The 24,498-nt window shown below is 35.3% G+C and overlaps 1 protein-coding gene across 2 annotated transcripts in view; it reads right to left on the bottom strand.

Moving 5' to 3' along the window:
* The window catches only part of TAOK3 (TAO kinase 3), a 182,228-nt gene that overhangs the window by 68,046 nt on the left and 89,684 nt on the right, over nt 1-24,498 (bottom strand). For both annotated transcript variants that reach the window (XM_032876176.1, XM_032876177.1), the window contains exons 3-9: nt 19,610-19,819; nt 11,910-11,981; nt 11,425-11,526; nt 7,501-7,546; nt 6,522-6,618; nt 4,007-4,120; nt 2,705-2,796 (exon numbers count right to left, since the gene is read on the bottom strand). In XM_032876176.1, coding sequence (XP_032732067.1) covers nt 2,705-2,796; nt 4,007-4,120; nt 6,522-6,618; nt 7,501-7,546; nt 11,425-11,526; nt 11,910-11,981; nt 19,610-19,729 — 643 coding nt within the window. In that variant the 5' untranslated portion in view covers nt 19,730-19,819. The remainder of the gene's footprint in view (nt 1-2,704; nt 2,797-4,006; nt 4,121-6,521; nt 6,619-7,500; nt 7,547-11,424; nt 11,527-11,909; nt 11,982-19,609; nt 19,820-24,498) is intronic.

Genomic DNA, 24,498 nt, shown 5'->3' with positions numbered 1-24,498 from the left:
AGAGAGAGAGGAAGGGAAGCAGGCTCCCCGCTGAGCAGAGAGCCCGATGCGGGGCTCGATCCCAGGATCCTGGAATCATGACCTGAGCTGAAGGCAGAGGCTTTAACCCACTGAGCCACCCAGGCGCCCCCTGGGATTTTTTTTTTAAGATTTTATTTATTTATTTGACAGACAGAGATCACAAGTAGGCAGAGAAGCAGGCAGAGAAAGAGGAGGAAGCAGGCTCCCTGCTGAGTGGAGAGCCTGATGTGGGGCTCAGTCCCAGGACCCTGGGATCATGACCTGAGCCAAAGGCAGAGGCTTTAACCTACTGAGTCACCCAGGTGCCCTGGGATTTTATTTTTGCGTATGGCATAAACTAGGATCTAATTATAGTTTTTCTCATACAATTAACAAATTGTCTCATATTATTTATCAAATGGGCTATCTTTGCCCACTGATTTATAATGCTTTTCCTGTCTTATGCCACAATCTGACTTATACATGAGTCTATTTCTAGGTTTTACAGTCTATTCTATTGGATATTAGTCTTTCCCTACATCAGTACTGTATTGATTTAATTATGATGGTATGGATTTTGGTACAGTGATTTTTCTGTCTAAATTCTACTTTTTCAAAATTATCTGGATTAGTTTTCCCTCTCTGACTTTTAAGACTATCTTGTAAAGTTGTATATAGTATTGTTGGAAGTGCATCATATGTACTTTTTAAAGTATGTAAATATTTCTTGAGTCTCCCCCACCATAATCAGTGTGAATAAGTTAGATTAATTTCCTTTGCAGTGAAAGAGCGAATAACACAATATTAAAATGTTAAAAAAGGGGTGCCTGGGTGGCTCAGTGGGTTAAAGCCTCTACCTTCAGCTCAGGTCATGATCCCAGGGTCCTGGGATCGAGCCCCACATTGGGCTCTCTGCTCAGCAGGGAGCCTGGCTCCCCCTTTCTCTCTGCCTGCCTCTCTGCCTACTTGTGATCTCTCTCTGTCAAATAAATAAAGTCTTTAAAAAAAATGTTAAAAAAAGAGGGGCGCTTGGGTGGCTCAGTTGGTTAAGTATCTGCTTTTGGCTCAGGTCATGATCCTGGGGTCCTGGGATGGAGCCCCAAATCAGGCTTCCTGCTCCGCAGGGAAGCTGGTCCTCCTTCTGCCCCTCTCCCTGCTCATGCGTGTGCTCTCTCTTTCACTCACATAAATAAATAAAATCTTAAAAAAAAAAAAAAGACTAGAAAAGAAATCTACTACCTCAATATCCTTTAACAGAGGACCAGTCAAATAAATTTCAGTATATCCATAGTACTAGAGGAGTAAATGATGCCAGTTAAAAAAAAAAAAATTAAAAAGAGGCCTAAGTTACTAATATAAAATAGATCTCCAAGATATTGTTAAGTGAAAGAGCAATATACAGAATCACTTGTATATGTTAACTTGGACGAGAAAAGGAATGTAATACATGTATATTCGTATTTGTTTGTGTATTTGTAAAGAAGCTCTGGAAGGACATATAGGAAATTAGTTACAGTGGTACCCTGTATGTACTGGCAGGGGTGGGAAAGGAAATGGGTAAATAGGGCCAGAGGTCTGAGTTATTTTGCTGCATGTCTTTTTCCATTTTTTGATTTACAAACCATGAGTATTACTTATTTTTAAAAATTAAATATTAAATATTTTAAAGCTTCTCCCTAAACTCAATTTTTGAAAAAGTATTAACTCTTTAAGGTTAAAAAAAAAAAGAGAGGACAAGTCTTTATTTTCATCATATGTTTCTTTGTTCAAGAAAGGGGTCAGTGAAGCAACTGGAAATGCAATACAAAGTATCGCAAGTTGTCTTTACAAGCCAATCATTTTAGGAAAAAGAAAACTACAGTCTGAGAAACAAGTCGGGGCTCCGAAATTCTTACAGGATCAGTTTGGATTCCAGAGTAGAGGAAATTAACCCAAAAAACCAGATGAAGAAACTTTAAAAAACCAATTAAAAAATTAAATGTATTTATATAAATTGTAAATAAAAATCTAGATAAAGGCAGTGTTGGAGCCAGCTCTCAGTGGCTCTGGAAGGTCAACTGTCCATCGCTTTCTCCAGCTCCACAGTAATCCTATCCACCCCACTACCTAAGAATCACTGGTTAAATCTGCCAGTATAGCTCTGGATAAAGGTGACTTTAGGATACATTAAAGTTCAAAATATACAACCAGAGAATCAAGAATCTGTGGTATGTTAGACAATTTTATGTGAATGCAACAATGTTTGGGGAACAACTTTAAAGCAGCGGGCATCTTCTAACAAGAAGTTTCATGTGAGGTTGCTCTGTAAATGGGTCAAATACAGTTTTTACAGTCAGATCTTGGGATAAGCCGGCTATTTTTCAGACTTCCCTTACACACGTCGAAATTAAATTACTACTGGGAAGTTATCACTCATGATATGGAGATGGATATTTTTCAAATATTAATGCTTATTATTATATATTCCCACATTTGTCATTTGTTGTATCTGCTCTTTTAAAGCAGCTCTTTAAATTAGTAACATGAAAATGTAGTAAAGAGAAAGTAATCTTCTGATGTTATACACAAGCATAGAAAAAAATCGAATAAATTCATACTGCCTGGCCCACATGTAGCAGTGACCCATTAAATAAAAGCAGGATGAACGAATTAACAATCATAGAAGTGATTCTCAAAAGTACAATAAAACGACTCTTTCACTCACCCAATTCAATACAGGTGATTCCAAGTGACCAAATATCAACTTTCCCATCATACTGTCCTTCGTCCATAGCCAAGATCACCTCTGGAGCCATCCTGTCAAACGTAATGTACAAAACTTGAGTTGCAAATTAAAAACAAAATTCATTTAATGAAGTGATTTGGTGAAATAGTTGTTTGAACACAGTCTAAAATTTTGTCTGATAAAGATGTTATTTCCTTAACACAAGTCATTTGGAAAAACACTGTTCAAAATATAAACATTACACTCAAGGATTTATATGAAATAATACATTATTTTCAATAAATCCTGGTTCCACCATTACCTAACAATTTTACCGTGGCTAAATTACTTAACCTCTCTGCATATCAGTTTTTCCATCTGCAATGTGGAGAGAATTCTAGTACCTACCTCAGAGATTTGTAAAGAATTCATACGTATGGAATATTTAAATAACTATAGACAACATGAAAAATACTTATGAACTATTTAAAACAATATAATCAGATATTTCAAAGATATTACAACTTAAAAAATAAACAAACGTGCTATGGTGATGGATATTGTTTGTCCAGAATGGATTTCCATAGGAGGGCAGGGCCTTTATCAGTTTCATTTTTTTTTTTTTTTTTCCTATTACTATATGTAAGTGACTACTTAGTAAATGCTATTTGATGATCATGGACAGAAAGGAAATTCAAATAGTAGCTGATTTTTTTAGTAGATAAGTAATTATCCAGGGATATAAGTCATTATCCAAGGTACAATGCAATTCCAGTTTATCTATGAAAAGGAGGAACAACATCTTGAATAGATGGGGTGAAATTTTCAGTCAGAGTGACAAACTAAGAAAAGTCTCAGAAAAGAACTCAACAACAACAAAAAAGAAACCGGATTTCTTTCCTTGAAAGGTAGTATATTTGTTTGTTGACTAGAGAAGGTTAAAGAAACTACCTTGTCCTTGCGTAGAGATTAGGCCTCAAGAGAAAGTTTCAAAAGAAACTTCAAATGAAATCTAAAACCTGAGCTTGGTCAGTGAGTTGATAATCCTGCTCAGTTTACACACAGTGACATCAACCTTATTTGAACAATTTAAAGTCACTGGAAATTTTATACTAAGTCAGAGTGTTTCTTTTTTTGCCAGTGAGTTTTCTATCCTTTAATGGAAACCTCATTTGAGGCACATGGTGAGACACTGTCAAAAAAACAAAACAAAACAAAACAAAACAAAACAAAAGTAATGCTTTGAGGCCATCTTGTTCATGTATGCGTATTTTAAAATTCTAATTTTTAAGTTCTACATACCAGTAAGGAGTGCCCACAAAGGAATTGGCAGGAGAAGCCATCGAGGCAGATCCAAAATCAGCTAGCTTCACCTGACCTGGCTCTGTTAGAAGAATATTTCCTGCTTTAATATCCCTATAGAAAAAAATAAGAGGGTTAGAAAATTACTTTTCAACTTTGATTATGGAATAGGTCAGAGCATGCAATTAATAAGACAAAAAGTTTATTAAAAACAAAACAAAACAAAACAAAAAACAAAAAAACCTTGCCCAGATAGTCAGAGGGGGATTTAGTAATTACCGAATGTTATAAGGGGGGCCCAGATTCCTGGGTGTACTTACAGGTAGGTCAAAGTAATTACTAAAAGGTAGAGCTTTCTTTAGAGGGAAGGAATGCAATGAGAAAAAAAGGCAGACAGACACGGGACAAGGAAACCTATTCAGTTGCTACACTTAAAAAAGCATATTCTCAGATGCCAAATCCAGTCATCAACAGTATCTCTTATGTTGGGAAAACTGGTGCCATTTGTCACTGCCTTTTTTTTTTCTTTTCCAAATTACATAACATTTTTGGATACTAAACAAACCTTCAATAACTGTATTGTCTACCTACCCAATAAACCTCAACTACACACATACCTTTTCTTGCCTGTGACCCTTTCTCTCTGCCTTAATTGTAACTGCAACTCTAAGGCATTTGAGGGTACATGTTATATAGAAGGTGTTATTTTAAAAATAACACTGTACAGTAAAAAGAAGACCCTGAAAGATCAAAACAAACAAGGATTAGGGATTAGGAAATTGCATTTCTATTGTATTACTACAAAGAATCGCAAGTGGTTACTACTAAAGCTATTAGATATTTTATGCAGCAGAAAGTTTTCAAAATATTATTTTAAAATATTCATTGTTGAAGATGATAATTCAGAATGAGAAGATGTGGATGTATTCTAGATTCTCTTCAAAAAAAGCATGAGGTGTAATGAGCACTAGGAACCAAGACTTATAAAATGATGGGCCGTGGAAAGACAAAGCAGAGAGAATGAGGAAAACTTGAGCTGAAAATGAGAAGGTTCAAATGTTTCCAAAGCAATGTCTCCAAAAACCTTCTCTTCAAAATTCAGTTTCTTTACTCAAGATGACATTAGGCATTGGCAGAGAGGACTAAAAAAACATTTATTTATCTAACAACAGAAAAATCTCTCTCCTCTATTACCTTCAATTAGAACACTGGCTTGTCAAATCAAAATAATAAATCTGAGATGTGGTATTTATTTTTAAATAGTGAGCACAATTTAAAAGCTTTGTTTTTCAACTTTTATACACTAAGGAAGATAAAGCATAATACAGAATATGAAACATTAAATTAATGTTGCAGATTTTGTTACCAAAGTCGCACAAAAATGAACCATGGCTTTAAACAGGAACCAGCAAAATCATATATAAACAAGCTGGCATTTGGTAATGACATTTTGGTACCCAAAAACTGCACTAAAAATTTTTTTTTTGTTAAACCCATAGACATTATGGTTAAATCCATTTTATAAGCATTTATTAGATATGGTTAGGCTCATTGTCTTTACAAATAGGCCAAATTCATGGCAGGAATTTTGGTCTGCCTATTTTGAGGAAGTTCTGCTTTTCTTGTACCAGTAACTGATAATGGCTACTTCAGGGTGATTAAAACATAAGCAAAAGGGGAACCTATGATGTAATAGTTTCATTTCTTCCTAGTAAATGTCAAAGTTTTTTTCTTCTGTTTTTGAGTCATCTGAGATCTTTTATATCTACCCCATATTCCACTACTGCCATCATTCATTAAAGTAATCGTACTAGAAGTTCTTTATTGAGAGAAGGAAAGATTAGGAACAACATCTTTATTTAAAAGAAGTTAGTGGTAGGAAGTAGATTGGAGGGAGGACAGTGCCTTTGTGGTAAAGAAAATAAAAGGCAGAGGAAAGGCCTGGATTAGGAGTTAGGAAATCTGAGCTTCAATCTTTATTATGTAAAACCTATGGAATTATGGGCTATTATTTAAATCTTTCAGAGTCCCAGTTTCTTCATCTGCCAAGATAAATACAAGAATATCTTCCTAAATATCTATGTGGACTATTGAAACACACAATATTTTAACATGATGAAACAGCACAAATTTATAGAAGATTGAGTTGTTATTTACAACGGGAAAAGGAGAAGAAACTCAGCTAGGAAAGAAATACATGCAAGGAAGGCTAATTTTCTTTTCTTCTTGGCATTGTATCAAAAGGTTGCTGGGCCCTTCCTCAAATTCTCCTGCAACATCCTGCTTGGAGAACAGTTACCTAGAGGACAGAGGCCATGCAAGTCTTTGTGTACACCTGGGACAGACCAAGAGACAGAAGCTAAATTCTGACAACTTTACTTCTTACATCCAGCAGGAGCAGCAGTCTCTTTGCTTCCTATAAATCCACAGGCACCCTAAAAAGTGGAGCATGCACTAATTTTCGAGATTCCTTGGATAGTCCTATAACTGACATGTGACTGGTCTCCAACCTTACCTATGAATCATTGCATGAGAATGCAGGTAGGCCAGCCCCTGCAAGGCACCGTGAGTAATGGCAGCAATTTCCACTTCCTGAAGTGGTTTTTTGTGAACTGAAGAAGGAAAAGAAAAATTCAGAAGTAATAATCAGTTGCATTCTTCTTAATATCTTATACAGTTACACCAAACTGAATTACATACTCTCATATGACACTTTGGGAACACATTCACCGTATTTCCTATAGAATTGCAATAAATGATCAGACAACAGGAAACTCAAGTACAAAAACAAACAAACAAACTCCTTAAAACAAAATAAAACAAAGCCTGATATTCACTGTAATGAATTGTTAATTGGCTTGTCAGTTGCAAGTCAAAGCCACCACGGATTCCAATGGGCCAGGCCCAAATTTACCAGTCCTTTCTGACATTTTAAATGCCTAGAATGTTTTAGGTTGTATTATTCTCCTCTCCACAGAGCATCTCTAATTACCTCTTCTAACTACAGGTTTTCATTATTTGTGAAAGCAGCTACTAAGCAATTTCTATTCAGAGATCAAGGATGATATAAGAAAGTTTTTTTTTAATGGAAATTTTTAACCCAGTCTCTGATTATAATAGCATTTGTGGAAGAGAACTGGGTCAGTCAAGATATCTGAAAGAGTTAAATACCAATATAATTTGATACCATCTACCTTTCATACATACGTATGAATTTGACGGTTTTTGGCCACATACATCACATCACATGAGCCGAACATTAGCAAGTACCTGCCCTGGATGGGCCATGTGCTGAACAGCAGGAGGGCTGTCGGTCATTTCCGAGACACTTTCAGCCACCACAGAGATAAAGTTTGCACAGCCCATCCACACAATCCTTAGGTCTGAGTCAGCATCCATTTGCTTTGCCCAATGGCAAATATAGGGCATTTAGGAGGAAATACTATTCTGGTCAAGGCAGAACAGAAAGGAGGGGATAGTGGTTTTATTCTTACCTTCTAACAAATCAGAGGCTGAGCCTAAGCAATATTCCATCACCAACTGTAATAGAATAAATAATTACTAGAATAATTTTTTTTTAAAGATTCCACTTATTTATTTAACAGAGAGAGAGAGAGAGATTGAGATCACAAGTAGGCAGAGAGGCAGGCAGAGAGACAGGAAGGGAAGCAGATTCCCTGCTGAGCAGAGAGCCTGATGCGGGGCTTGATCCCAAAACCCTGGAATCATGACCTGAGCTGAAGGCAGAGGTTTAACCCACTGAGCCACCCAGGCGCCCCAATAACCAGAATAATTACAGTTAATAAGAAACTGCTAAAACCTACCAAGTAACCAAGGAACTAAGAATAAACTAAGATAAATTTTTATTTTAAAACATTTCTAGAATGATATTATTAAAATACTATTGGTATTTACTGGGTTTGCAATCTTGGGACTCTTTTCAAAAACAAAAAGGAAAAAACTCCTTTACTCTCATCTTAAATTTTTTTTTTTTTATGTGTCCCAGACTACTGATTTATAGACAAGGTCAGAATCATGAGTGCTCAGTGAACAATCTCTACACACACACACTCTCTCTTTCTCTCTCAATCTCTCCATACTATTTTCTTATTCTAAAAAACATATTCTAAAACCATATGTTCCTTTTAAAATACAAATTTCCTAATGTCACCTACACATAACCACAATTAATATATTAGCTCTTTTCATTTAAAATAATTGATGCAGAAACATGTGTTTATGAATTATGTACTCTATTACTGGAATAATTTAGAAGAATATGAGATATAAAATTATATAATACAGACATGTGATATATATTATAATCATATATTATTATAGCATATAATAACCATACATTATATAAGATTAATATATAGTATATTCTTCTATATCATTCTAGGATTGCTAGGTACAAAATATATATTATATATCATGTATTATTATTATTATTATTTTTTTAAGATTTTATTTATTTGACAGAGAGAAATCACAAGTAGAGAGGGGGTGGGGGAGGAGGAAGCAGGCTCCCCACCCAGCAGACAGCCTGATGCGGGACTCGATCCCAGGACCCTGAGATCATGACCTAAGCTGAAGGCAGAGGCTTAACCCACTGAGCCACCCAGGCAGCCCCTGTTATTATTTTTAAAAGATTTTTATTTATTTGTCAGAGAGAGAGCATGCACAAGCAAGGGGAGCGACAGGCAGAAGGAGAAGCACAGAACTCAATCCCAGGACCCTGTGATCATGACCTGAGCCAAAGGCAGCCTCTTAACCAACTGAGCCACCCAGGCATCTCATATACCATATATTATTGTGTATAACAGAGTTATATGTTTACATCTAAACTGTTAAATTTGTTATATATTTATATATGTAATTAAATATATAACTATATATGTTAAAATTCTTCCATTATCAGAATAATTTAAAACTTAAGAAACATAACTTTAAAGTTTTGAAATTTTTAGTTTTATTATTTTTTATTATTTTTATTAATAACTATTTTATTATAGTTTTCTGCTTGACATTAAAATAAGCAGATTTGAAAACATTAATTTATTTTCTTATTAATAGAAGTATAATTGACATATAATATTATGTTGACTTCAGGTACACTTCATGATGATTCAACAATTACCCATTATGAAATGCTCACTACTCTAAATGTAGTTATCATTTGTCACCACATGAAGTTACTACAATATTATTGACTATATTCCTACACTGTACTTTTCATCTTCGTTATTTTATAACTAGAAATTTGCACCTCTTAATCCCCTTTACCTATTTCACCCATTCCCCGACCCCTGTCCCATCTGGCAACTAACAGTTTGTTCTCTGTGTTCATGAGTCTGTTCTTGTTTTTTTGTTTGTTCATTTGTTTTTTTTGGATTCCACATGTAAGTGAAATCATATGGTATTTATTTTCTATGTCCAATTTATTTCACTTAGCATAATACCCTTTAGGTCAATTCATGTTGTCACGAATGGCAAGAGTTCATTCTTTTTTATGGCTAAGTAGTATTAGATTGTATATGTACATCACATCTTTATCCATTCGTCTATCAATATCACTGAGGTTGCTTCCATTCCTTGATTATTACAAATATGCTGCAATAAACACAGGGCTACATATATCTTTTCAAATGTGCATTTTTGTTTTCTTTGGGAAAATACCAAGTAGTGGAATTACTAAGATCGTATGGTATTTCTATTCTTAATTTTTTGAGGAAACTCCATACAGTGGTTGCACCAATTTACATTCCCACCAACAATGCACAAGAATTCCTTTTTCTCCACATCTTTGCCAACCCTTTTTTTTATCTTTTTTTTTTTAAAGATTTTATTTATTTATTTGACAGACAGAGATCACTAGTAGGCAGAGCAGCAGGCAGAGAGAGAGAGGAGGAAGCAGGCTCCCCACTAAGCAGAGAGCCTGATGCAGGGCTTGATCCCAGGACCCTGAGATCATGACCTGAGCCGAAGAAGGCAGAGGCTTAATCCACTGAGCCACCCAGGCACCCCAAGTCAAATTAGTCTTATGGCTCTTTGTATGCATGTCTCTAGCAGTTTAGTTCCTATGAACTCCTTCTATTGAGTCTACCAAATCTGTTGTGGACAGAGACCCATTAACCAAGCTTATTAGCACTCTGTGTAACTTAAGAGTAAATAGGCTTTAAATAAGAGCTCAGATTTTCTGAAGACTCAAAACACATAATATTCAGCACTTGATTTTGTAACATTTATCCTGTGTGCTTAAAAATCCCTTTCTTGACTCCTTTAAGATGGCTGAGATTGCTGGAGAACTGATTTCCAGATAATGAGATACTCCTCTGATTAATTTCTTCTGCTCAGAACAGAAGTGATGGCTCTAGATACCTGAAAAGCTGCTTGAAAAAAAAGGGTTTAAGTTTAAGTATATTGTTTGATAGTCTATCTGGGAACAAAAATTCCATTCCCTAACTGGTGATCATTTGTATATGGTAAATTCTCAATAGATGAATCTTGATAAATGATGGTTAGATTGGACATTAAATTGGAGTGTAAGGTCTGATGAAGTACAAAGTACAGCATTTTCATGTACTAAACAGTAGCTAACCTAAACACAGAAACACAATCATGTAAAAATATACTCAAAGGATAGAGTGGAATAAAAGACTTTTTTGAGGGGTGCCTGGGTGGCTCAGTGGGAGCCACATTGGGCTCTCTGCTCAGCAGGAAGCCTGTTTCTCTTCCTCCCTCTCTGCCTGCCTCTCTGCCTACTTGTGATCTCTGTCTGTCAAATAAATTAAAAAAAAAACATAAAAAAAAAAGACCTTTTTGAGGGGGGACTGGGGGCAGAGGAAGAGGTAGAGAGAGAATCCCAAGCAGGCTCCATACCCAGAGCAGAGTAAGACACAGGGTTCGATCTCACAACACTGAGATCATGACCTGAGCCAAAATCAAGAGTCAGACACTTACCCAACTGAGCCACCTAGGCACTCAAGACTGTTTCATTTTAATCATGTGCTAGGCCCTATCTGATAAAACTTAGACCATGATGGTGATACTAAGCATAATCCCAAATTTTGGGGGAATTGGAGTGGGGGATGAGAAATGACAACAATAAAAATTCTAGGATGAAAATAAAAGGATCTGTCTTTTAGTTTTGCAAATAAATCATAAAATGGTATTAACTTTTCACTATCTGTTGATTGTTTATAGAATAAAATTTCCCATAGTCTAGATACCATCTTTAATCTTACAGAATGTATGCCATATGGCACACTCTGAGGTATTAACAAACATTAAATACTGATAACAAAAGTCAAATGAGACAGAAATGGGACTGATAATTTTACAGATCAAAGAGATAACAGTAAAAAAAGAAAAAATTTTAATTGGAAATAAATTATAATACAGGTCCTTTGACTTACCCAAGCAGTGTGCTCTTTCAAGTAACAACCTTTATACTCAATGGTGTTAGGATGCTTCAATTGTCTTAAAAATTTGACTTCCTTGAGAATATCTTGCCATTTCTATTGAAGTAATAAAGAAAATGGTATGATTTTTAGGCTGCACATAGTATTTTATTATCAAGTATACATATATAATATTCATTAGTTTAAATGGACAAAGTAAAAGTTTAATAAATGAAGCTGTTTAAACTTGTGTTATTTCTTTAATTTTAGTACATGTAAATGTAAACGTATTACCAAATATATAATAACTCTATGATACTAACTTACGTTCTATTCCACAAATTAGTTGATTGAGGCAGAATATTAAGAATATTTATTATATACTCCACAAAAAGGAATATAAAAAGAACTATGATACATGTTTAAAGAACTTTGTTTCTACCATCAATTTCATACCAACTGGTTTATGTCAGTTTAGGTATAAAAGGTCTTTAACATACCTCTTGTGTCTGTTTCCCACTGTAGGACATTTTCTTAACTGCCACCACCTCATTGGTGTGAGCATTCGTGGCCTGTGTTGAGACAGCAGAAGAAAAATAAAATAAAAAAAGAATGTTTCAGCTACTTTAACTTAAATATTTGACTGGACACTTTAAAAAACATTCTCACACTGGGGCGCCTGGGTGGCTCAGTGGGTTAAGCCTCTGCCTTCAGCTCAGGTCATGATCTCAGGGTCCTGGGATCAAGCCCCGCATCAGGCTCTCTGCTCAGCAGGGGTCTGCTTCCCCCCCCCCCCTTCCTACTTCTCTGCCTATTATGTGATCTTTGTCTGTCAAAAAATAAGTAAATAAAATCTTAAAAAAAACCCAAACATTCTCATACTCATTAACACAGTTTAAAGATGTTGCAACTTCTGATAGGCTAGACAGATATTTCCACCCCACTGTAAAGTACAATTTCTTTAGATCTATATTCATATACATGCAATGACCATAATATTAAAAAGGATTAGGGTTTAAAAACATATATATACAATCAAACAAAAACAAGTCAAATTTCCAAAACAACCCTACTGGCTTCACCATGTAAAATATCCATCAGTAGAGAACCAGTTAGATAATGTGATACAATCATATGATGAAATAAACCCAGTAAAACAATGAGGTAATATATATGAATATACAGTTACATGGAAAGATGTAAAAAATACAATGACGAAAACAAGCTGCCTATTATCTTACTTTTGCAAAATAATACTAACGTGAGTGTATGTGTGGAAAGAATATGAGAGAATTTATACCAGAATACGTATCAGTGAGAATCCTGGAGCAGTGCTGTCCACCAGAACCTTTTTTTTTTTCCAACAGAACTTTTTGTCTTGAAGGAAATGCTTTATACCTACATCATGTATGATGCATGTGAAATGTGGCTACAGTGATTGAAGAAATGGAGTTTACATTTTAATTAATTTAAGTCTAAATTGTGGCTACTACATTGAACAATGCAACAGAAGGTAAGATTAATTTTAAGAGGGACTTTCGCTTCCAAAGGTACTTATATTTTATAGAATATATAAGAATATATTACATATATACTTACATACATATGTGTATAGTGTATTCATCTACAAAGACTGCTTTGTCTCATAATTATCTCTATATAGCTTTTCCATACCCCAAATATAATTCAGTGAAAACACACATGAAAATAATAACTCAAGTAATAGTCTTCCTCCAAATTTTCTTAAGAGATTTAAAACTAGATAATTTTCTAAAAATTTTCAGAAAAATAAATATAATACTTTAAAAGATTATCTAATTCTGGCTTTCTTCTAATAACAGAGCTCTGCATCAGTGCCATATTCCTGATGTCAGTAAGCTATTTTTATTCTATGATATTATTATTGTAAACCAGTGAAGCTATAGCAGTGATTCTGAGGTAAAAGATTAGAATTCAGTAACTGATAAAATCCGGTCACCAATTTTAGAGAAAAATGTATAATCATTTTCTTCAGTACACTTAAAGAAGCTCCTGAGATAAAACAATGAATTTCTTTCTTAGTAAAAAAAAAAAAAAAGAAATTATTTATTTCTAATAAAAAATTTTTAAATTAAAAATGAACAATAACTTATTGATATAAAAAATTCAACAGAGTCTCACAAAATGCTAAGCAAATGAACACTTACTGAAAAAAAATTTTTTTTAAAGATTTTATTTATTTGTCAGAGAGAGAGAACAAGAGAGGAAGCACAAGCAGGGAGAACAGCAGGCAGAGGCAGAAGCCGGCTCCTTACAAAGCAGGGAGCCCGATGTGGGACTCCAACCCAGGATCCTGGGATCATGACCTGAGCGCAAGGCAGTCGCTTAACTGACTGAGCCACCGGGTGTCCTTGAAAAAAATTTTTTTTACAAGTACTAAAGAAAGGCAAAAGTACCTATTATAAAAATAAGGTATCTACTAGTTAGAGTTTTCCAATCAGCAAGCAGGGCTCTACGAAGGCATTTTTTAGATATTTTGTTCATTTAGAAGGTACAGATGGAATTCTGTTAAAAAACAAAACTCTCACATTTTGCTGGCTTTTATTTAACACTATTTAAATTTAAATTAAACAGTATTTAAATTTAATGCTAAGACTGCTTACATAACAACAACAAAGACAAGTTGATGTGAATTCAGTACTACAGTAAAGGTTAGAGTGATTGGATCAGAAAAGCGGATATTTTGGAGATGAATCTATACACTGTGCAGGTTAAGCAGCCTGGGAAAGGTTTAGGAAATGCTCAAGCAATGAGGAATTTTAACTTGCAACAGGGATTTTTTAAAAACAAATCCTTAACCTTTATAAAAAGAAAAGAAAAGGCCCACACAAATGGAATCAGATGGTATTCTCTAATTGCTTATTAAGGTTATTTATAATTAGTCCTTATTTGGGACCAGAAACTTGAAAAAAGTTACCCCAGAATAAAAATATATTTCTTGGGGCACGTGGGTGGTTCAGTCAGTTAAGCGACTGATACTTGACTTCCATTCAGGTCATGATCTCAGAGTGAGTGGTGAGATCTAGGTTGTGTCTTGCTCTGTGCTCAGCGGGGAGTCTGCTTGAGATCCTCTCTCTCCCTCTGCCCCTCCCCCTGTGCATGTTCTCTAAAAATAAATCTTTAGGGTGCCTGGGTGGCTTAGTTGGTTGGGCAACTGCCTTCAGCTCAGGTCATGATCCTGGAGTTCCAGGATTGAGTCCTGCAAGGGCTCCCTGCTCAGCAGGGAGTCTGCTTCTCCCTCGACCCTCCCCTTTCTCATGCTCCTCTCTTATTCTCGCTCTCTCTCAAATAAAAAATAAAATAAATTTAAACAAAATAAAAATAAATAAATCTTTAATATATATTCCTTTACATTTACAGAGTAAGCATTACTTAGGACTTGGTATGTATACTTGCTTACAAAACCTGCCTACTGGAGCACAGACTCATTATCTGGAAAATATTTTCATGTTGATTTTTCTTAGATGTGAAATTTATTTTTTAAGTTTTTATTTAATAGTTAACATACAGTGTAATATTAGTTTCCGGTGTACAATTTAGTGATTCAACAACTCCATACACCACCCAGTGCTCATTACAAGTGTGCTCCTTAATCCTTATCACCTGTTTCACCCATCCCAGCCTTCCCTCCTCCCCTCTGGTTAAGCATCAGTTTGTTCTCTAAAGTTAAGAGTTGGTTTAGATGTGAAATTTTTAATGCAATTTTATACTTGTTAAAATCCAGAACTGAAACTTAAAAAAAAATTAATCTTTTAATAAAGAGAAAGAAAACTATCAGTGGGGTCTCAGCTTTCCAGTACTTTTGTAGTATGATTATTGTTTATCATTATTGAATACACATTTCAAGTATTATTCTAGAAACTTACATTCATACTTAACACTTCCAATAGTCTTAATGACCTCAGTAACTTTAAGCAAGATCATTGATTCAAAAAATATTTTAGAATACTATATGTTTCTGAAAGTTTCTCAACCATTTCCAGCTACATTTAGATTACAGTCCACTTGTTGCTAACTTACATTTTAATTAACTTAAATCTAAACTGTGGCTACTACAGAAATAGAAATACATAGAAATATAAAAATTAAAAATAAGCTTTTCTCTTTGCCTTAGTTGTTAAGTCTCAACTAAAAGGTAATAATTATACTGAAAAGAACAGAACTAAATTATTAGCTTTAGGTGGATTATAGGAAGTATGCGAAATTCAACAAGGCAACACTAAAAACAAAGAAACTTCATAGTTGTGTTTAGGTGAATACAAAAATGAACATGCTCGGCCCTTTTCTATCTTCCTTTAATATGGGGTTTCTTACTATTCATTTGTTAATGCTGCTAATTTCTGAATTACTTATGTAAATCCAAACACACAGAAGGATTTCATCAATAGCTTCCATTTTTTCTAAATATACTCTCAGCTGATTGATTCCCTAAGAGCTGAGCCAGCTAATAGTTCATTTTAAACATACTTCCTGACATCATTAGTGTAAAAGCTGTAAACTACAAAAGCCTAACAGAATTATAGTGTTTAGGTATAAAAATGTTGGTTGCTAGAATCTGGTCTTAATGGCTTGCTAGCAGGACTAGGATTCATGAAAACTACTAATGAGCAGTACCCCAAGTTCTCTGAGTTCTTTATAATTCACTCCTTCATTCAACAAATATTTATTAGGTAGTCAATAAGTACCAGGTATTGGGCTAAGAACTGTGAGTAAATATGCCCAGTACTTATCTTTTGTCTAGCACACAGACAGTACAAAAATCTCGTAACCAACAAATGTAAAATTGCAATTGTGACAGGTGCTGTGAAGAAGAGTGTGTGTTACTCTGAGAAACAAAAACGGGGGGATGGCAGGTCAGGAAAGGCTTCCTTGAAGAAATGAGGATTCAGCTGAGAGATAAAAAGAGGAACAGGAGTTAAGAAGATGAAGGTAAAAGGGGAAACATTCTAGAGAAAACAGTTTATGCAAAAATCCCATGATGATGGTCAAGGAAAGCTATTCTATTATAGCTAGGGCAATGAGAATGAGAGGGAATATAGCTTCAGTTACAAACAGGGACACATTGTAGAAGACCCTGTAGGCTGGCTACAGTAAGTTTTTTTTTTTTTTTTTAAAGATTTTATTTATTTATTTGATAGACAGAGATCACAAGTAGGCAAAGAGAGAGGGGGAAGCAGGCTCCCGAGAGCCCGATGTGGGGCTCGATATGGGGCTCGATCCCAGGACCCTGAGATCATGATCTGAGCCGAAGGCAGAGGCTTTAACCCACGGAGCCACCCAGGCGCCCCTACAGTAAGGGTTTTGATCAGATTTACTTCTTTCTCCCCCAAGGTCACTGTGGTGCTGACAACAGACTAAAGAGAGACCACAGTGGACACACAAAGATGGCTTAGGAGGCTACAGCAATTGTCCAAGGAAGAGATGACAGTCCTCTTGGTTATCATGGTATGAGTAACAAGAGGAAGAATCTATCAATAGGGAGGAACTACATATAGATATTACTGTGGCCAAGGAGAAATCCATTTTTAAGGTATTACCTATGTGACCATTATAGATAAAAGGTTAAAGCTTTTCTAGGCTTTACAGTAAAGAGTAAGTTAATTCCCCTTTAATCTATTTTTTAGTGGCTTAAGGGTTTATATGGGCTTGTACTACTTGTTTTGCATATAGGCAATTCTGTATAGTTAATGATTACATTTTCAAAGCCACCGAGATATCCTTATGATTTTTCTAGTCTATCATTATCAACAAATAACATGTATTTAGTACCTACTGTAAACACGACACTGGGCTAACGTTTAGAGTTGTAAAGAGATATTAGAAATAGTTCTCATTTTCAAAAGGCATTTATTCTAGCTAAATAGAGAGGACTTAGCCCAAACAGCAAACAAATCGCTAGGTCTTCTGCAGCCTACTATAAAGTAGGTCTCATTTTGCCTTTAGTCCAAAGGCTTGTGAGTTTCGATACATGCTTGGTTTACTGTAGTCAAAAGGAGAATTTTGAGAGGGGGTCTAGCTACTTTTTATTTTATTTATTCATTTTTTAAAAAGTTTAAATTCAATTTAGTTAGCATATAGTGTATTATTAGTTCCAGGGGTAGAATTTAGTGATTCATGGGTTGCATATAACACCTAGTGCCCATTGCAGTTGCTGCTTTTTGAAATATACAAGTCAGATAGAGATTGGAACTACCCTCTGACTCTGGCTAAGAGAGATTGTGAGGGGATGAATGAGTTATAAACAGAAAAAAGAAAAGATGACTGAGGAAAGCATCTTGGAGCAAAATAAATAGGTCACAAACAAGTATGTACAGAATGTTTCAATTTTTAAAAAGTTCAAAACAGACAAAACCAAATTACATTGTTAGGGGTGAAGAAGAAAGGGAGTTACATGTAGAGAAAAACTAGAAAATAATTACCATAAAATTCAAAATAGACATAACATAAGAGGGGCTTTTGGAAGGCTGGCAATATCCTATTTCTTGGCCTGGCTGGTGTTTAGAAAGGGATTTTACCTCTTAATTTTTCTTTAAATTACATATCAAAATATGTGGATTTGTATTTATGCACACTTCTGTATGTACATTTATAATTTAAAAATCCTCTTTAAAAAAAAAAAAAAAGCATCCCTGGGGTGCCTGGCTGGTTCAGTTGGTCGAGCATGAGGATTCGTGATCTCAGGGTTGTGCATTTGAGCCTCAAGTTGGGGGCAGAGGTCACTAAATAAATAAATAAATAAATAAGGGAGAAAACCCCCCCAAAACTATCCCCGTGAATGAAGAAGACAGGGCTTTGATTGGGCTTTAAATACTATTCTAAGCCCAAAGATTAACATAGCAGGGTTGACTAGAAAATTAGCACCCTTTCCAGCCATGGGAGGTTACTTAATAATCAAATGTACTTGAGTGGAAGCCAAATATTACATTGGGGCAAAGGAGAAGTGGTAGTGCTGAGCACAGATGCAAAGACATGACAAAGAGCTCAGGGGAAACCCAGGCTGAAGATTTGCCTAGAGACAAAAAGATGAGCTAAAAATGCAATTAATAAAATCTTATTTGGAAGGACAACTGAAGATAAGCCCTGCCCAGATGCCAAAACATAAAGGATCACTTAAAAGTCAAATAATTTTTGATCAAGGAAAAAAATAATTCGATAACAGGTTTAGAGAAGTGAGTAATAAGCAGTACTTAAATATCACTTGCTTTCTTAAGTATTTGAGACTTCGATGAGGCAAACTTCTAAGGTTATATAAGTGAATTAGAACTACATTTTCTGTAATGAATTTCAGGTGAATGAGCAATGGTAACATTTCAGTTACTTCTCATTCTTCTTATTAGAAGGTAAGTCAGTCTTAGAATTCAAACTGAGTCTGGGGGGCTAAGCGTTATACCCTTTAACCTAAAATACTGACTTGATACGAATGTTACTAAAAATCTCTGATGGTCCACCTATCTGAGTAGCCATCTGTTCATCCATCCATCTGTCCATCATTTATTGAGTTCCTATTATTATCAGACATTATACAGGTTATGGGGATATAGCAAGGGATAAGATAGGCATAACCTCTGACCTCATGGCATTTATGTAGGGAGAGGGACATATATGAGTCAAAAAATCTCACACATAAGTATTTAATTACAACCACGATAAATGCAACAACATGCAAGGACTATGAGATCCTTAGGAGATTCCTATGAGGGTGCTATGACATCATAAAAAATGATTTAATTTAGTTCGGGACAGTTGAACAGGAAAGGCAATCTTGTGGACGTAACACTTAAGCTGAAATCTGTACAGTAAGCAGGAGTTAGGCAGGGATACGGACGCAATGTGCAGAATTTTCTAGGTGGGAGGAATAGCATATATAAAGGCCCTGAGGCAGAAAAGAGCTTGGCTTATAGAGGAAATGCATAGGGCCAAAATTTAAGCTTATATTTTTTTGACTACGTGATAGTTTGTGTACAGGTGACAGCGATTCCACTGACTTGTAATAATGCCTAGATTTCTAGGACTGGCTTTTCAGCAATGAGTATTTGCTTCTAGTGTAGACATTTAACTTATAGAAAAAACACTAAAAGCAAACGTATTTTACAAGTAATAGAATGTGTAGAATTCAAACTCCCCTAATTTAATCTCTCTAAACCACTCTAAAGTTACTTACAAAATAAACTGCTCCGAAACTTCCATGTCCAATTTCGTGCAAATCAATAAAAAGTTCTTCAGGATCATCTTTGTAGAAGAGATCAGCAATCTCTGAGTCCTTTGGCACCCCTTTACGCATGATGACCAGTATCTGCAAACGTTTTGCTTTTGATATCCCAGTCAGCTTTCTCTCTCATTTACAAATATTTTAGGGGTAAGTTTTTAGTACCTGTAAAAAAATAAGGTTTGACATTAACTTATTTCTAAAACATCATCGTGGTTGGTGGTAATATAAATTAATATTAAAAAGCACTCCAGACTTACAATTTCATAATAAAAAGACAAATAACCCCAAAGAAAAACGGGCAAAGGATCTGAATAGACATTTCTCCAAAGATATACAAGTGGCCATTAACACATGAAAAGATGCTCCACATTATTATTATTATTATTATTATTTTAATTTTGGGTATAATATTTATGGTCTTTTTTTTTTTAAAGATTTTATTTATTTGACAGAGAGATCACAAGCAGGCAGAGAGGCAAGCAGAGAGAGGGGAAAGTAGGCTCCCTGCTGAGCAGAGAGCCCAATGTGGGGCTCGATCCCAGGACCCTGAGATCATGACCTGAGCTGAAGGCAGAGGCTTTAACCCACTGAGCCACCCAGGCGCCCCGATGCTCCACATTATTTGTCATTAGAGAAATAAACATTAACACCACAGTAATATACCATTTTATATCTACTAGGATGACTACTATCAAAAAGTTAAATAGCTACTGGCAAGGATGAGGAGCAAGCGGAACCCTCCAAACTGCTGGTGGGAATATAAAGTGGTGCACCATTTTGGGAAAGAGACCGGTAGTTCATCAAAAACTTAAAAATCAAGATACCATTTGACCCAGAAATTCTACTCCTTGGTATAAATCCAAGAGGAATAAAACTCTATGTCCACACAAATACTTGTACAGATCGATATTGACAGCAGCATGATTCAGAGGAGCCAGAGGTGGGAACAATCCAAAGGTCCATTTGGTGAATGAATAAACAAAATGTGGTACATCTGTACAATGGAATATTATTTTGGCATAAGAAGGAATAAAGTGCCAATACACACTACAACATGGGTGAAACTTGTAAACACGATGTGAAGTTAAAGAAGCAAGTCACAAAAGAAGCCATATTGAATAATTCCATTTATATGACACACCCAGAATAACTAAATCTACGGAGATAAAAAGCAAATTATCGGTTGACTACAGCTGCAGGAAGGAGAGTTTGGCAGTGATAGGTAAAAGAGATGGGCTTTTTTAGAGTCATGAAAATGTTCTAAAACGGACTGTCGTGATGGTCCCACAATGGTTAATATACCAAAAACCACTGAACTGTACATTTAAATGAGTTACATCTCAATAAATCTGCTTTTAAAAGCATTTTGGTCTAATTAATATTTAAGTAATAACAGCTAAGATTTATTAAGCACTATTATGTGTCAGGAAACACTAAGTTCCGTATATGTATATATTATTTTCTTTAATCCCTACAGCAGCTACATAATGCAGACTTTATTATTTTGAATTTTATAAAAAACTAGAACCAAGAGGCAAAACTACTCCCCCATAATCAGGCAGCTAGTATTTGTGAGAACTGGGACCCAAACCCAGATCTGACCATACAGCCCATGCTCCTAATACACAATATATACATACAGAATAGATAATTAGATAACAAACTGCTATAATTTGGAGATTATGCTAACATTCACTTAAGAGGCAGATTATTCTGCTGCCATACAAAATATTCTGAGTTTGAAGTTTCTGTTAATAAAAGGACATTACGGCGGGGGGGGTGTGTGCCTGGGTGGGTCAGTGGGTTAAGCCTCTGCCTTGGGCTCAGGTCATGATTTCAGGGTCTTGGGATCCAGTCCCGCACTGGGCTCCTTGCTTGGCAGGGGTCTGTTTTCCCCCTCTCTCTCTGCCTGCTGCTCTGCCTACTTGTGATCTCTCTCTCTCTGTCAAATAAATAAATAAATGGACATTATTTTGACATGCTTACATATTGGTTTTTAATAGTTATACTTAATTGATATAGATCCCTTTTTATTTTTTGAATAATACTGAAATATTAATTAACTTTCATCCATATTTTTTTTTATTGTAAATACACCCCTACCATGAGAATCAATCATTTCAAACTGAAAATATCACAGGATAGTTTGTGTTTCCTCCTTGACCAATCAGATAAGTATGCTAGAAATGTAGTTATTGGCCAATAAAATTGTGTTTTAAAAAATGTGAGACAGGGGGACCTGGGTGGCTCAGTTGTTAAGCCTCTGCCTTTGGCTCAGGTCATGATCCCAGGATCCTGGGATCGAGTCCCACATTGGGCTCCCTGCACATCGGGAAGCCTGCTTCTCCTTCTCCCACTCCCCCTGCTTGTGTTCCTGCTTTTGCTGTCTCTCTCTCTCTGCCAAATAAATAAATAAAATCTTAAAAAATAACAATAAATAAAAATGTGAGCCAACAGTCCTCATTCAAGGAGAAGAGAAAAAGAGGATTGTTAATAAAGAAGTACAAGCAGTCAGTTCTAAGAAGCATTTTTCTCCTGTGACATGATAGCGTTAGATGACTATGTAGATTACTTCACATGGTTAGTCTAGTTAAATTAGCAGGTCAGCAGCCTACCTTTCCATCTATCCAGGCAATTCTTTGCTTGACTCAACAAATATTTATTGAATGCCTACTATTTGCTAGGCATGTACTGGGTTTTGGTTGGTTCCAGGTACAATGGGATGTGGTCCCTGTTTTTAAAGGGCTTAGAGTCTAATGGGGGAATAAGCATTACACCATAATGATACAAATAATAAAATGGTTATAAATGACTGTTATGAAGAAAAAGCAAAAAATTTAATAGAAGATACAATAGGGTGGTCCAGTCTATTTTTTCTTAGATATGAAAAAGCATGCCTTTTAGGAAAAATAAAAGTTGTTCATTCAATATGGATGTATGGAAGGGTTGGAAGGCAAAAATATAAAGCTGGTGTTAAGCCAAGGGAAATCACAACAGGCCTTTTAGACCATATTAAGAAATATGGACTTCATCTTGAGGGTAGTGGGGAGCCATCAAAGGTTTCAAACGAGAAAAAGGGATTCCCCTGCAACACCATACTTGTAATCCTAGGCATTCATCCTGACAATCCATGAATACTGATAACGAAGTATAAAGTCAATGTATCAATACTACTGAAAAAGTAACTCAAATTTAGTTGTCAGTCAAGTGACTAAAATCACACAACTAACATTCAAAAAGTGTTATTGCTTTCATTGCTTACGTTTAAGAACAGAAAAGAGAAACGGTGCATCAAAGATATGCCTTTTCAAGACTATGCCTCCCCTGCCCCAAAAAAGCAGAATCTGAGACTGTCTTTAGGAAAAACAAAAAGACCTGTGAACTAAATTTTGAGAGCTAAAATCTTTTCTTTTTTTTTTAATTTTTATTTTTATTTGATAGAGAGAGAAATCACAAGTAGGCCAAAGTAGGCAGAGAGGCAGGCAGAGGAGAGAGAGAAACATGCTCCCTGCTGAGCAGAGAGCCGATGTGGGACTCGATCCCAGGACCCCGAGATCATGACCTGAGCCGAAGGCAGAGGCTTAACCCACTGAGCCACCCAAGCGCCCCCAAGAGCTAAAATCTTTTCAATCATTAAAATTTATTCTAAACATGTAAATGTTTTGGTTTCCATGTAAAGAAAGCTAAGTACTATGGATGGTCATTTGGAAGAAACACGTAGATCACTATGTCATACTCTAGACTAAAATGATCTCAAAAGAAATGATTATTTAAATATAAAAACATGATACCATAAAAACTTCTAAAATAAATTTCAGGTGGATCTTTAGTTACTAAGCAAGACACAAGAGGCAAAAGTTGTAAACTAAAATCAGTAAGCCTGACTATATACAAATAATACATAATGAATGGACTTCTGCTTTCAGCCAAGATTGAGTAATAGGGATGGGTTTATTATCTGCCACCAGAAACAACTAACATCACAAGAAAGAAAATAGACCAAAATTCTTCATGAAAACATAGATGCAAAAACTGATAACAAATTTACAGCAAATAAATCCAATAATACATAAAATGGGTAATACATCATGAGTAGATGGGATTTGTCTCAGGAATGCAAGGTTGGTTTAACACTCAAAAATCAAGCAATATAATTCACCAAATCAACAATCTGGGGGTAAAAAAAAAAAAAAAAAGCCAAATCATCATCTCTAAAGATGCAGAAAAATCATTTAACAAAATCTAGAATTCAAACCTGATAAAAATTCTAAGCCAAATCAGAACAGAAGATAATATCCCTAACCTGATAAAGGAAATCTATGAAACATTTACAGCTAATATCAAAAATAATGGTCAAAGATGAAATGATTTCCTCCTAAGATCAGGAATGTGGCAAGGAAGTCTGCTCTCAGCTCTTCCTTTCAACATTGTGCTGGATGGTCTATAAGTGCAATAAGGCAAGAAAAAAATAAATTAGAGACATCAATATCAGAAAGGAAGAAGTTAGACTTTTACTGACAAAGAACATAACCACCTATGCAGAAAATTCAATGCAATCTACAATAAGCTACTAGAATAACTGAGTTAATCAAAGTGGCAGAATACAAGATCAAGATCAATGTATAAAACTCAATGTATTTTTATATATGAACAATGGAAATCAAAACTTTGAAACATTACAATAGCATAAAAATATGAAACACTTAGGGATAAATCTGACAAAGAATGTGTAAGACCTATACAATGAGAATTACAAAATAATGGTAAAAGGAATTAAAGACAGAATGAAGAGAGATAACTGTGGTTATAGGTCGGAAGAATCAATATTGATTTTTCTTTAC

This window comes from Lontra canadensis, unplaced genomic scaffold (assembly GCF_010015895.1).
Source record: "Lontra canadensis isolate GAN:19392208 unplaced genomic scaffold, GSC_riverotter_1.0 scaffold58, whole genome shotgun sequence".
Classification (NCBI taxonomy): domain Eukaryota; kingdom Metazoa; phylum Chordata; class Mammalia; order Carnivora; family Mustelidae; genus Lontra; species Lontra canadensis.
The sequence above is the reverse complement of the archived record's forward strand: the minus strand, read 5'-3'. Positions and strand labels throughout refer to the sequence as shown.